General features: G+C 45.7%; 1 protein-coding gene and 1 long non-coding RNA gene across 3 annotated transcripts in view; both read right to left on the reverse strand.

Moving 5' to 3' along the window:
• Nucleotides 1-773: 773 nt before the first annotated feature.
• LOC119801831 lies at nucleotides 774-2635 on the reverse strand. Its single transcript, XR_005283296.1, has 2 exons — nucleotides 2022-2635; nucleotides 774-1847 (listed from the first exon to the last, which is right to left on the reverse strand). It is a non-coding gene; the product is annotated as an uncharacterized LOC119801831 (long non-coding RNA).
• Nucleotides 2636-2701: 66 nt separating this feature from the next.
• Gab1 (GRB2 associated binding protein 1) overlaps nucleotides 2702-13438 on the reverse strand; it is a 113731-nt gene continuing 102994 nt past the window's right edge. The window contains exons 7-11 of one of the 2 annotated variants that reach the window (XM_038312526.1): nucleotides 12285-12374; nucleotides 11036-11129; nucleotides 10632-10755; nucleotides 7242-7364; nucleotides 2702-3225 (exon numbers count right to left, since the gene is read on the reverse strand). In XM_038312526.1, the coding sequence (XP_038168454.1) occupies nucleotides 3067-3225; nucleotides 7242-7364; nucleotides 10632-10755; nucleotides 11036-11129; nucleotides 12285-12374 (590 nt within the window). In that variant the 3' untranslated portion in view covers nucleotides 2702-3066. The remainder of the gene's footprint in view (nucleotides 3226-7241; nucleotides 7365-10631; nucleotides 10756-11035; nucleotides 11130-12284; nucleotides 12375-13438) is intronic. The other variant, XM_038312527.1, reaches the window with a different exon arrangement.

Consider the following 13438-nt stretch of genomic DNA (forward strand, 5'->3'; position numbering starts at 1 on the left):
ATTTCATGGTTTGAGAGTTTAGGTGCATCTCAGTCATTAGGTAGTTTTGTTTCAGAATGTGCAAAAATTCAAGGTTGTGAGCCTCTCTGGGCTCCCAGTAATGTGGTTAACTATATCCAGATATCTAGGAGTAGGACGAGCCATGTGTTTCCTTTCTTTTCTTGCATCACTTTGCATGCCTGGTGCCAAAGGAAGTCAGAAGAGGGCACTGGGTCCTCTAGAAGCAGCGTTATGGATGGCTGTGAACTACCATGTAGATACTTGGGATCAAACCCTGGTTCTCTGCAAGAGCAACAAGTGCTCTAACCTTTAGGCCATCTCTCTTGCCCTCTACCTGCCATGTACATATTCATCCGTGCACACATTCAGCCATGTACATATTCATCCGTGTACATATCCATCCGTGTACATATTCATCCGTGTAATATTCATCCGTGTAATATTCATCTGTGTACATATTCAAAGAGAATATGTACTTATCAACAACAATGACAAGTTTTAAATTTACTTTACAAACATGTGTATGGTGCTTTGCCTACATGTAAGCCTGTGCCCATGTATGCAGTGCCTGGAGGCTGGAAGAGGCTGTCAGATTCCCTGGAACTAGAATGACAGACAGCTGTGAGTTGTACAGAGATGCTCAGCTTGCATCCCAGTCCTCTGTAAGAGCAGCTGGTGCTCGTAACCACTGAGTCATCTCTCCAGCCCTCGTACGCATTTTCTTGACACGTTAGTTATTCACAGAAAATTACAAAAGAGCTCACACACCAAACTCAATCTTTTTTTTTATTATTTAAAAATCCACCTCAAAATTCAGTTCTGGGTTTTAGTTTTTGTTTAAAAAGGAGCAAACATTTAAAAGCATCCAATGTTACTAGTCTACAGTTCACCTAGTTATGAACACTTGGTTTGTGGCCTGGGAAAACAAGCACAGCACACGGATCAGGCACAGTACTGTGGCCAGTGGGCCGGAAATCAGGGCACATCGTGTACACAGGCAACAGTTAAGAGGTCTGAACGGGGGGGAGACAAGCCTCAGATGTGGATATTCCGTTCTGTGTCCCCTCCCCAAGCCATCAGTGAGTCTCAGATCAATGCATAGAGATTGTATGTAACTTGGGCAGACAAGGGACAATGCTAGCTGCTTTCCAAGTCACACGGCAAAGCCGAGACAGAGTGCAATTACAGCGACAGTCATTCGTGGTCTGAACACCCACACGACGCAACGCCATGTTCCAGGTGACAGTCTGAACACCCACACGACGCAACGCCATGTTCCAGGTGACAGTCTGAACACCCACACGACGCAACACCATGTTCCAGGTGACAGAATTGCACCATTCCCTTGCTGGGTTCAAAGATCCAGCTGGGTGGTATTCACCACGACAGGGATTCACACAACAGCAAGGCTTCGATGGTTTGAGAACTGGGGCAGTGAATACAAATCACAGTACAAAATCCTTAATTCATCTACTCACCAAGGCAATAGGTGCTACTTACAAGGATCACTTAAAATGACATTTCTTTTTTAAATGCAGATATAAAACATTAATTGCATAGGGATTTAAATATAAGGCCAAGAAGAATATTAAGTAAAAAAAATTATAGAAAGGGCACTATGGTGTCAAAAGAGAGGATTTCATTCTCAAGAGTAATAATATTGAATTACTGTCTACTTAATTCAAAATCACAGTATGGTGCTGTAACTGACAGTGAATGCCAACATTTCATTAATTCCAAACCAATATTAGGATTAACCCAAACCTAAATGGAGCTCTCTGTCTAAACCTGATCAGGGTATTGACATGGCAGTGCCCTGTACGTACCTGATTAGCCACAGAATCCACCTTTTTTTTTTTTTTTTTGGTTTTTCGAGACAGGGTTTCCCTGTAGTTTCTAGAGCCTGTCCTGGAACTAGCTCTTGTAGATCAGGCTGGCCTCGAACTCAGAGATCCGCCTGCCTCTGCCTCCCGAGTGCTGGGATTAAAGGCGTGCGCCACCACCGCCCGGCCAGAATCCACCTTTTGCAAATAATGTTTAATACATGTGAACAAGGGTTGAGAGCAGACCACCAGTCCATCTGCAGGTGATTTGTGGGCCTAATAGTGTGACCGGAGCCAGTCTGGCAAAGGTGCAAGGTCCTACCCGGCAGAACCCTTCACACAATGAGCCCAAAACACCAATTAACAAAAACCAAGTTATACTATTAAAACCTAAGTATACGTGAGCCAAAGAACTAGGTCTTGACACCAGTATATACATTATCCCCGGTATTTTGGAAACCAACAAAGGAGAAGTCCAACTATATTCTACAGTTTAAGCTCATTGTTACCACCTTTAAGGGAAAGCAAATTTGTGAACTACTTCTCATTTTAATGTTGTTAGCCTGTAGCTTCAACTGAAATTTCCAGAACTAAAAGTAGCTCATTTCACTTAGTATTGTTAGATAGAGTAGTGTGAGAAGACAAAAGGAACTCCCAAGGGAATCTCTAGGGTACATCGGGAAGACCCTAGGGAATCTGCTAGGGTACATTGGGAAGACCCAAGGGAAACTGTTAGGATACGTCGGGAAGAAGGGAATCTGTTAGGGTACATTGGGAAGACCCAAGGGAATCTGTTAGGGTATATTGGGAAGACCCAAGGGAATCTGTTAGGGTATATTGGGAAGACCCAAGGGAATCTGTTAGGGTATATTGGGAAGACCCAAGGGAATCTGTTAGGGTATATTGGGAAGACCCAAGGGAATCTGTTAGGGTATATTGGGAAGACCCAAACCAACATGGTCAATGAAAAAGTGCATCACTATAGTTAATACTACAGGCATGTTAGCTAGGGACAGATGTTTCTGTGAGAACTACAACACTATTTCCCCCACATTATTTACACGTTACAAATCCAATACCACACAGCACCATTTACAATCTAATTTGCTTGACCACGTCTGAGTGGTCCTTTTCTCCATCCTTGCTTGCTTGAGCTTCTACTGAGTGTAGAATCGTCGTCGCCTCCGCTTGGCGTCTGTCTGTTCCTCAGTTCCCACTGTTTGGCAGTGGCAATGGTGTATCTTCACTTCACGCTTTTGGTGGGAGTTTCCGATTCTGTCGACTGCCTGCCATCCGTCCAGGCTTCCCGGGTGCTCTTCAGAGCCAGAGTCTTCTGCTGGTCCACCACAACGTAATCCACCCTCTCGTCGGCCATGCTGCTGCCCGATCCACTGCTCTTTTGCTAAAAAAACAAAGAAATTGCCCCCCCAAGTGCAATTTGTGAGAATGGTTCTGGGTGAAACTCAAAATTTAAAATACATACATATGCCTTTCACGGGAGTGCACATCTTTCCTCCCAGGACTCGGGAGGCAGAACTAGGTGGGTGGATCTGAGTTCAAAGTCAGCCTGGTCTATGTAGAGAGCTCCAGATCAGCCAGGGCTACATAGTGAAACCCTGCTTCAAAACCAAACAAATATAGACAGATATTTGCAGTCCTGAAATTATTACATACAGAAAAGCCTTAGTTTAACTGTATTGTCTGTCCGTACCTAACTTGACACTAATTTCTCTTAATTTTAAAATTATATAGAACCATTCAAACAGAAGAAGATGAAAAACTAGGTCCATCTAAAACGCAGAGAGCAGAGTCTTCCCTTAGCTTCCTTAGCACCAGGGCCACCTGCTACCTACTCTTAGCCCTAAGAAAGATGCTATTCAAAGGAAAACAAACTACAAAGGGGAATCCCCCTCGACCCCAATGCGCAACTAGATACAGGGCAACTGAAAACAAACACAGCTGGCAATGCTCTGTAGAGCTCAGGAGACAGCAGGAGACAGCTAGGATTTGGGGAATGCTGAAGAGGGACAAGTCTATGTATGGCAAAGGCCTTTGCCATGTACATGGATTGGTACAGTGCAGTGGGGGGTGTAGGAGTGGGAGGCTAGGGAAGGAGGGATGCTGGGGGGCTAGGGAAGGAGGGATGTTGGGGGGCTAGGAAAGGAGAGATGCTGGGGTTGGGGGGCTAAGGAAGGAGGGATGCTGGGGGGCCAGGGAAGGAGAGGATGCTGGGGGACTAAGAAGGAGTGATGCTGGGGGGCTAGGGAAGGAGAGGATGCTGGGGGCTAGAGAAGGAGAGATGCTGGGTGGAGGACTAGGGAAGGAGGGATGCTGGGGGACTAGAGAAGGAGGGATGCTGGGGTTGGGGGGCTAAGGAAGAAGTGATGCTGGGGGGCTAGGGAAGGAGGGATGCTGGGAGGCTAGGGAAGGAGGGATGCTGGGGGGCTAGGGAAGGAGAGATGCTGGGGTGGAGGACTAAGGAAGGAGGGATGCTGGGGGGCTAGGAAGGAGAGATGCTGGGGTTGGTGGGGGTCTAGGAGAGGAGGGATGCTGGGATTGGGGGGCTAGGGAAGGAGGGATGCTGGGGGGCTAGGAAGGAGAGATGCTGGGGTTGGTGGGGGTCTAGGAAAGGAGGGATGCTGGGGTTTGGGGGCTAGGGAAGGAGGGATGTTGGGGGGCTAGGGAAGTAAGGATGCTGGGGTTGGGGGGCTAGGAAAGGAGGGATGCTGGGGTTAGGGGGGCTAGGGAAGGAGGGATGTTGGGGGGTTAGGGAAGTAGGGATGCTGGGGTTGGGGGGCTAGGGAAGGAGGGATGCTGGGGTTGGGGGGCTAGGGAAGGAGGGATGCTGAAACTGAGACTCCGGATAAGCTGGAGGTCCTCTAAGGAAGCTGATGTGGTCCTAGAGTAGTCGTCTTATCTGGCTTCCAGAAGCAAAGGAACTAGAGTTGCTTTGTGCAGGAAATTCAGGTTCTCAAAGGTCAACCTTGAATTTGCAATAAAAATTCATAAACACACAAGGAGGCAAGCCATAAAGAATGTATGCTAGTGGAAAGAACACGAATTCCAGCCTCTGAGGACTTCAGATACTGAAATTACTGTATCAGACTATAAAGTATGTGTACAGAGTATTAACGGGCTAATCAGAAAAGGCATTAAACACACAACAGAAAGAGATGAACATCAGTTAAAGCGAATGAAACAAGAATTTCATTTCAGAGATAAATACACAATAATTGAAAACAACAGAGAAACCAAACCCAAAATTCTCAGCAAAAGAGAACTGAGAATTAGCAAATTTGGTGATAGAGCTATAAAAACTATCTAAAATTGGACAGAGAACCCAAGGACAGAAAACTGCAAAGATGTGGAAAGAGAAGGTGTGCTGTGTCTTAACTGGCAGGTGATAAAGGAAATAAGCAGAGAAGCCACATGTAAAGCCGCAGCGACAGACTTTTGAGAACCGAGAAAAAGTTATAAGTGGGGGTGGGTGGGATAGCACTGTTAGCATCCAGGCACACATTGGGAGCCTGGCACAGTGCGTCACCCACCCCTCTGCACATGGCTGACAGTATCCTGTTCCTTAGAAGACAAGTTCCATCTACTCCTGCTTTCTTCCTTCTGCCTCTTCTCTGAGGAGGCAGCTCACTGTCTGCCTGCCTGCCTGCCTGCCTGCCTGCCTGCCTGCCTGCCTGCCTGCCTGCCTGTCTGTCTGTCTGTCTGAGTCTCCCTGTCACCTCCCCCTTACCCTTCCCTCAATAAATTCCACACTCAAGCTCTGTCTGTGTGGCCTCTCCGTCTTTCACCTGCTACGAGACTCACTGAAGGTTCCACCTTGCCGGGTAATCATAACAAGCATAACTTCTGTAGTGGACCAGCGAAAAGAAGTCTACGTCTACACACGCTCTCATGAATTTGTGAATTCAGACAGAGAAGAGTGAAGGCATCCAGATGGCAGATGGGACATGTACAGAGGAGGACCCGCTGACAGTGGAAGAGGGCGGTGAGGAGGGTCAGGCAAGAATCGATCTCAACAGCTCAACTCCCTGCCAGGAAACTGAGTCTCTCATTCTGTTAGGAGACGGTGTCATGTCAACATGACAGCAATGAGCTGGTCTCTGGTACAAATAATGACATCTTATGTAAGCAAACTCCCTAATTTTAAAAATTGAAGTTTATTATATTGAAAATTATTCAAATATGCTGTGGAATGTCACTTGAACTGGTTTAATAAAACAATGATTGGCCAGTATCCAAGTAGGAAGTATAGGCTTGGCGACCAAACAATGATAGGAAAGAGAAAGGTGATTTAAAAGCCCCTTGTCAGACAGCAAGATGGCCTTACTGAAGATGACGTACCATCATATGGCAGGGCATAAATAAGGGATATGGGTGAACTTAAAATATAAGTGCTAGGTAATTATAAGCCTAAGCTATTGGCCAGGCACTTATAAGTACTATTAATTCTCTGTGTGGTAATTTGGGAAGCGGCTGCCAGGTATTTGGGACCTAGCAGATCTGAGACAGGAAACTTCCGCCTGCATAATTATGTGGGGGGAGGGGGGAGGAAAGAAATGTGATCGCAACAAAACCTGTTTCCAAAATAGAGACATACAACCTGAAAAACTCATCCCAACAGAGCTCCATTACAGGGACTTCTACAGGATGTACCGCAGTGGGGATGAGTGAAGGAGCGACACATAGGGGAATGTAGGAAACACGACTTACAGAACCAGGAACTGGAAAGGGGCTTGGGGCTAAAAGTGGACACTGCTCTTGCAGAGGACCTGAACTGGGTTCCTAGTGCTCACATCAGCAGGCTCACAAGCACGTGTCACTCCGGCTCCTGAGAGCCGCTGCCCTCTTCTGGCCTCTGACGAGCATGCACTCATGTGCATATACCCACACACAGATGAAAAGTTAAAAAATATATAATTTAACTGTCTAATTGGCAAGCTTGATAGAAATTAAAATTTGAGAAGAAAACAGCACATGATTTGAGCCATATTTTCTTTTTCTTTCATTTTCCCAGAGGGTCTCTGTGTAGAGCTGGCTACTCTGGAACTCTCTATGTAGACCAGGCTGGCCTTGAACTCAAAGACCTTCCTGCTTCTGCCTCCTGAACGCTGGGGTTAAAGGTGTCACCACCATGCTCAGCTAAGCCATCTCTTCATTCTAAAGAGAGTGAAAGCATGGGCAAACTCAGAATTTGTTAAGTAATCATTTCTACAGTCACCGCCATGAGTAGAAAGCGTACAACTTCCACAGCTCTACAAAGCTAGCCATCTTCGTAATTCTGTTGCTTGTGACTTAGAAAACAACAGTCACAAAATTTCAATCAGGCCCCTAAAACTTCCCCAAAGAAGATGGTCTTTCAAAGAAATGCCTGAATTACTTACAGGGAGCATCTGTCTCACTTACCTTCCGCGGTGGCGTGGACTTCCCAGAATCTAGGTCTAGATCTAGATATTCCACTTGTTTATCTCCTTTGGGCTTGACCATGGGGCTGCTCCCTCCGTCAAGGCTGTTACTGCCGAAGAGATTCTGAAAGCACAGAACAGCAACCAGTGGGCAGACATTCAGGAGACATGCTGGGGGGATGGGGAAGAGTCACTGTGTTATCTAAGACTGGTCTTGAACTCCTGGGCTCTAATTCAAACTTAGCTAAAGCAAGACCTGACCTAGGAGAGTCCCCCAGCGATGACTACAGTAGAAGGCAGCCATATTCCTCAGTGGTGTAGCTAGCCACTGGTAAGTGTCCCTTGCTCAAGTAAATGACCCCTTACCTACGCTTGTGCAAGCAACCCACCCCAGGCACATGTGCACACCAAACTGTGAAGAGCAATAATAAAAAATATTTAGACATCAAGCCACACATGACTACAAAAGCTGAAGCAAACATTCTTTTGTTTGTTTGTTTTGGTTTTGGCGTTTTGAGACAGGATTTCTCTGTGTGTAGCTCTGGCTAGCCCCGGAACTGGCTCTGTAGATCAAGCTGGCCTCAAACTCAGAGATCCACCTGCCTCTGTCTCCAAGTGCTAGGATTAAAGGCGTGCGCCACCACTGCCTGGCTGGTGTATTTTTAAATGCAGGGAGCCTGGTAAAAACTAAGACAGTTTGAGAAGATTTGTATATGTGCCCAGCTCAATTACAGTTTTATAGAGAGGAACCCTCTTATGTCTTGCTTTTAAAGCGGGGAGGGGGGGGGGTCTGGTAAGAGATAAGGAGGGGAAGAATGTGATCAAAATATATTGCATGGAAAATTTAAAAATAAATATCCTCATTTAATTTTAAGCTATTTGGAGAAAGATACATCCAAGTATGTTAACTAAAGCTATGGATCATGACTGCACTTCCTTCAGTTAAGAACCTCACTCTCTCTCAGCCTGATCTCTTCCTTCTATCAAAGGAACTGCATTATAGAAGGACTCTCTAAAATCAAGCAGCAAACCCCGAAGACAGACTTTGGCAAGGACTTACAGAGCAAATGGCACAGCTCACAGGATGGGGAGCACCTGGATGCCCAGATAAAATGGCAGGCATGCCCCTTCTTCTAAGTTATGAAAAGAACAAAACCCCACAAAGAAATCACAATTCTTTCCCTCTAGGTTGACCCTCTCAGCTTGGAGTGTGGGTAACGCCCTGTGAAGGTGCCCAGTGCAAACACACATTTTACCTTTCCCTGGACTGGTCAGCACTCCAAGCTGAACTCTGTCTAACTAACAGCAGAGCTGGGCTTTCTTCTCATCTCAACATGGGGCTGAAATTTAGCTTCTTTAGGAAGTCTATGGGCTGCTGCTCCAGCCTTAGTGGGGAACAGCCCGTCTGCACACTTTAGGAAGTCTATGGGCTGCTGCTCCAGCCTTAGTGGGGAACAGCCCGTCTGCACACTTTAGGAAGTCTATGGGCTGCTGCTCCGGCCTTAGTGGGGAACAGCCCGTCTGCACACTTTAGGAAGTCTATGGGCTGCTGCTCCGGCCTTAGTGGGGAACAGCCCGTCTGCACACTTTAGGAAGTCTATGGGCTGCTGCTCCAGCCTTAGTGGGGAACAGCCCGTCTGCACACTTTAGGAAGTCTATGGGCTGCTGCTCCAGCCTTAGTGGGGAACAGCCCGTCTGTACACTAGCCTTTCACCCAGGATTTTCCCCACACAAGTTTTGGAGAAATTCCAGGATTCTGAGACTCACTGTAAGCACTGTGCACATGAAGTAACAAAATAAAGCAATAGTGCTAGGTTTTGCTAACGTTCTAAGAAATATGCAGAATTGACTGATGTTTTTGTTATCATCTAACAACATGTATGGCAGTAGTTGGACCATGACTCAAATTTTTGACAACCTATTAAGGGGTCATTTGATGAATGTGTGACTTGACCTGTACGCACAAATCAGATGTAGTATAAATCTGTCCTAACTTTTTGGAGACTAATAATTTTTTACACTGGTTTAATAAATCCAAAGGCATGTCAGATCCTGTGAATTTCCATCAACACACTGTGTTACAACAGTTAAGAGTTCCGAGGAATCTTAACAACCATATTCTTTTCTAAGGAAGGGAGACATGGGCAACCGAGTCCTGGCAGCTGGCAGCATGGGGAGCTAGAAAGGACACAGTTGACTTATCAATTGTACCCAGAGCTATTTGCACTTTAAAAAAACTGTATATGTATGTCTTTACGTATGGATGTGTGCGTGTGTGTGCAGGGACTCACAGAGAGCAGCAGAGTACACCGGATCCCTTGCGGGTAGAGTTACTGCCATGAACCATCTGAAGTGGGTGCTGGGGATTGAGCTCTGGTGCTCTTGGCTGCTGGGTCATCTCTCCAGCCCCAGCTCATGCTTGTTTGGACAAACTAGATATATCAAAGTACTTTCCTGCCTTAATGCCATAGGTACACACAATTCTTAATTTTGTTTCCTCCGTTTGACTTCTGACTGTAATGCCTTTCTTTATAACCCTTCCTTTAGTCGAACTGAAAGGTCACCAGAGACCTTCTGCATCAGACGGTTCTCCCAGACGCCTGTCATAACCTAGGCCTGGAGGATGTCACTGTCCTACAGCTGGCGATATTTTAAAGGAACTACAGCTGGAACGGCTGTGAACTCCTGGAGTGTGGATATGAAATGCCCTTCAAAGGGTGATGGGTGGGAGGACTTGATCTCACAATGGCACTAATGGTGGCGAGATCTCCAAGAGGTGGGATCTTTATTAATGTCACTGCAGTCACATCCTGAAGAGGGTATGAGATCTTGGCTCTTTCCCACTTCGATACAGGGAAGGAGGCAGTAGCTCTGCCACATGGGTCACCACAGGACCAACGTAACAAAACCGAGCCACCCCAGACACTCAGCACTCCAAGTAAAATACACCTTCTCAGCAAGGCACGGTGGCACGTGCCTTTCCCGCCTTCAATCCCAGCACTCTGGAGGCAGAGGTAGACAGATCTCTGCGAGTTTGAGGTCAGCCTGGTTCATAGTACAGGACTGGCTCCAAAGTGACACAGAGAAACCCCTGTCTCAAAAACAAACAAACCTTCTCTCTAAGCTGGTTGTCTCGGGAATTCGTTACAACGGTGCAGAGCTGGCACAACACCCTTCCTGTTTTTCAATGATTTACAACAGTAACACAGAACAATTTGATCGCGGCTGGCATTAGACTATGATAGCCCTTAAATGAGCAGAAGTACTTTAAAGGGAGCCTTGGATTGTTTAGGAATAGGAAGAAAGATGGGAGGGTAGAGGCATGCAGATGGCCAGCACAGTTGAAGCTGTACCGGTTTCACTGGGAGAAATGGATGAGGACTGTACATACGGAATCTTCGCTGGACAAGTTTGGGTTCATGGGGACGTAGTTCTCCTCACTGTCGTGAGAGTCGCTGCTGGACGTCGTGCTGTGCACAGAATCCGGCCGAGGGGACAAGGGGAATCTAGAGGAGCTAAGGAAAGATCACCATGAACAGGAGGAAAAGCTGTCCAATCACTCCAGTATAAACCTAAGCGATAGCACGCATCCCTTCTAATTTACAGTTACATACTGCACATTTTTATTATAACACACGGGAGTTCTGATTTTGTAGAATCTTGGTAGGGGAGCTTCTCTAGGCTGTTGTTTGACCTATTGCTCATGAATGTTGGCGTTTTATAAAGTTATTTCATAAAATAGACTATTTTAATTGTCCCGCTGTCCAAACTTCGTGTTTTGAGCAGAAGACTTACTCCCGAGCGAAGCTCCTGGTGATGGGAGATCTGACTGGGGCTTGCAGCTCTTCCCACTCTGGCAGTGGCTTTATTTCCAGAGGTGCTGGCTTGGCTAAGAAGAAAGAGAAGAGAAGGTCTAGGTGCATAAAGCCTCGAAAAAACCAAACAAGATCCTCTCAATTGCACAATTTATACTTGGCAGGCAGACACTGTCTTATGTATGATAACAAGGCCTGCAGTGTCAGAGTTAAACGCTCAGGGAAAAAAGCTAAAACTTTCGATGCATGACCATCAGTCAGCTCAAGGTCCAAACTATGAACGACTATATGTTGTTTCTTAATGCGAACACACAGCTTGTAGATAGAAATTAAATGAGGATGTAAACGTATGAATTCCTTTAAAGTTGCTGGGCAACTTTATTCTCATTAAACCATTTTTTTTTTTTTTTTAGAAATTTAATCTTCGGGGCGGGGGATTTAAACATCTGTGTAAAACTCGTTTCCCAGTACTGAAGCATCCAGCGGACAGCAGCACACGTAAAATGACATGCAGAAATCACCGGAAACTTTGCTAGATCCCAAACCAAAGGATCAACAACTTGTTCAAAAACATGTACTCTTAATCAGCTATCTTACATATACCATGAGCGCACCAGGTAGTCATTTCAAAGCCACAGATCGCATGGGCTCATAGCTCAAGCATAATGAAGCCGTTTACTGAATCTGAGTTAAGAGCTCTACCAAGCTATATCCTTAAAATAGACACCTTCAGCATATTGGCTGAATGAAGGTGATTTTTCTTCAAGTTTCCTTTATTTATTTTTTATTTTACATAGAAAGGTGAATAAGAGTTCAGCTGTTAATTTCTAAGTTATGTCATGGTAAAAACACTGAAACGACTTTTTATTCTATTTCAGAACAGAAAACACATACATATACAAAGACAGGAGACAACTGGGGCTCACAGCAGCCCATAAGCAAAGGTGAAACAGCTTGCTGCCACCTAGAAAGTTAAGGGATAATGCAGAGACAAGGCTGACTATAGCTGACATGTAATCAAATGGTCCACCACACTGCCTCTGTCCATCGTAACAAAGAAACTCACTGTGCATCACGAGCTGCAGTCTCTTTAGAGACAACACACTGGGAAGCAGCTTGCAACAGCAGTACTACTAAAGATCCCCTTTCCCTTTTCCTTCTTTCTTCTGAATAAAAAAAAAAAAGGTATAAAAATAAATAGATTCCCAATGCCCCAATTAGGTACATACCCTTTCTTCTTGTAGCAAAGTCAGCTATGGTTTGTGAATCAGTTCGCTCTAAACCATGGGGTTTGGGTCTTAAAATTTTAGGACTCTGACCTAATTGGTAAAAAGAAAACTCTCTTATTATAATGTTATTTTTAAATTTGAAAATGGATTCTGTTAAAAAAAAAAAAAAGGCACAGAGCCATGTGCAGAAGTGTGACACAATAAAAGCACAAACAAAAACTTGTTAGTGAAAACCATTCCAGTCTCACGAGACACAATTCATGCTTAGTACAATGAAATGGAGGAAGCTGCATGCGACGGCGTGACAGGCACCGGGGACAGAGAGGGTTGGGAAAGGGGCAACCAGCTGCTTAGCCTTCTTTTCTTGAGGACAAGGAAGAAGATCGTGTGCCATGTTAGCATTTCTTGTAACATGTCTTAGAGAACTAGACAACGCAAGAGGCTAAATGAACATGACGAGCGGCTTCCTTTGGCTTCCCGCTGCTCGGGGATGCAGCCTTTACTGTGTTCCTCTACAGAGAACCGGGTTGCTTCTCCACTCCAGCTCAGCTTGCGATCTAACAGCTCTCTGGATTCCATGGTCACACACGGCGTCAATCTACTCACATGAAGCAGAGAGGTGCCCAGGACTGTTCTTAGATGTAGAGCTGTTAACGACTCTGAGTAAATACAGATGTGGACATCACCTGTCTGAACATCACAGACCGCTGGCACATGGAGGTTCTAGTATGTCCAAACTGCTGTTGGTGTTACCTGCGGTGTGTTGTTCAGCCGGTGGTTGTCAGAAGGGCCAACGGTAGTTTTACTTTGTTCCTGAATTTTTCACCTCAGTATTCTCTAAACCTTTGTTTGTTTAAGACAGGGTCTCCCTACATAGCCCTGAAAGTCGTTATGTTGACTAGACTTGACTTCACGGAGGTCTGCCTGCCCCGGTCTCCTGATGCTGGGATTAACGAAAGGCAATGAGTCACAACGCCAAGCTGTACTCTCCAAATGTTATCTGGTTAAATAATGGCTGCTGTCTTGCTCTGGTTTCTCACATTTCTGTAGCTCCATACTTCAACTACAACTGCTGTCCAGTACTTAATGGGTCAGACCACTAAGCCAACAGCCTTAGCAGGACCAGCACAGGGGCTCAAAACCTCAGAGCTGTG

Source organism: Arvicola amphibius, chromosome 15 (genome assembly GCF_903992535.2).
Source record: "Arvicola amphibius chromosome 15, mArvAmp1.2, whole genome shotgun sequence".
Lineage (NCBI taxonomy): Eukaryota > Metazoa > Chordata > Mammalia > Rodentia > Cricetidae > Arvicola > Arvicola amphibius.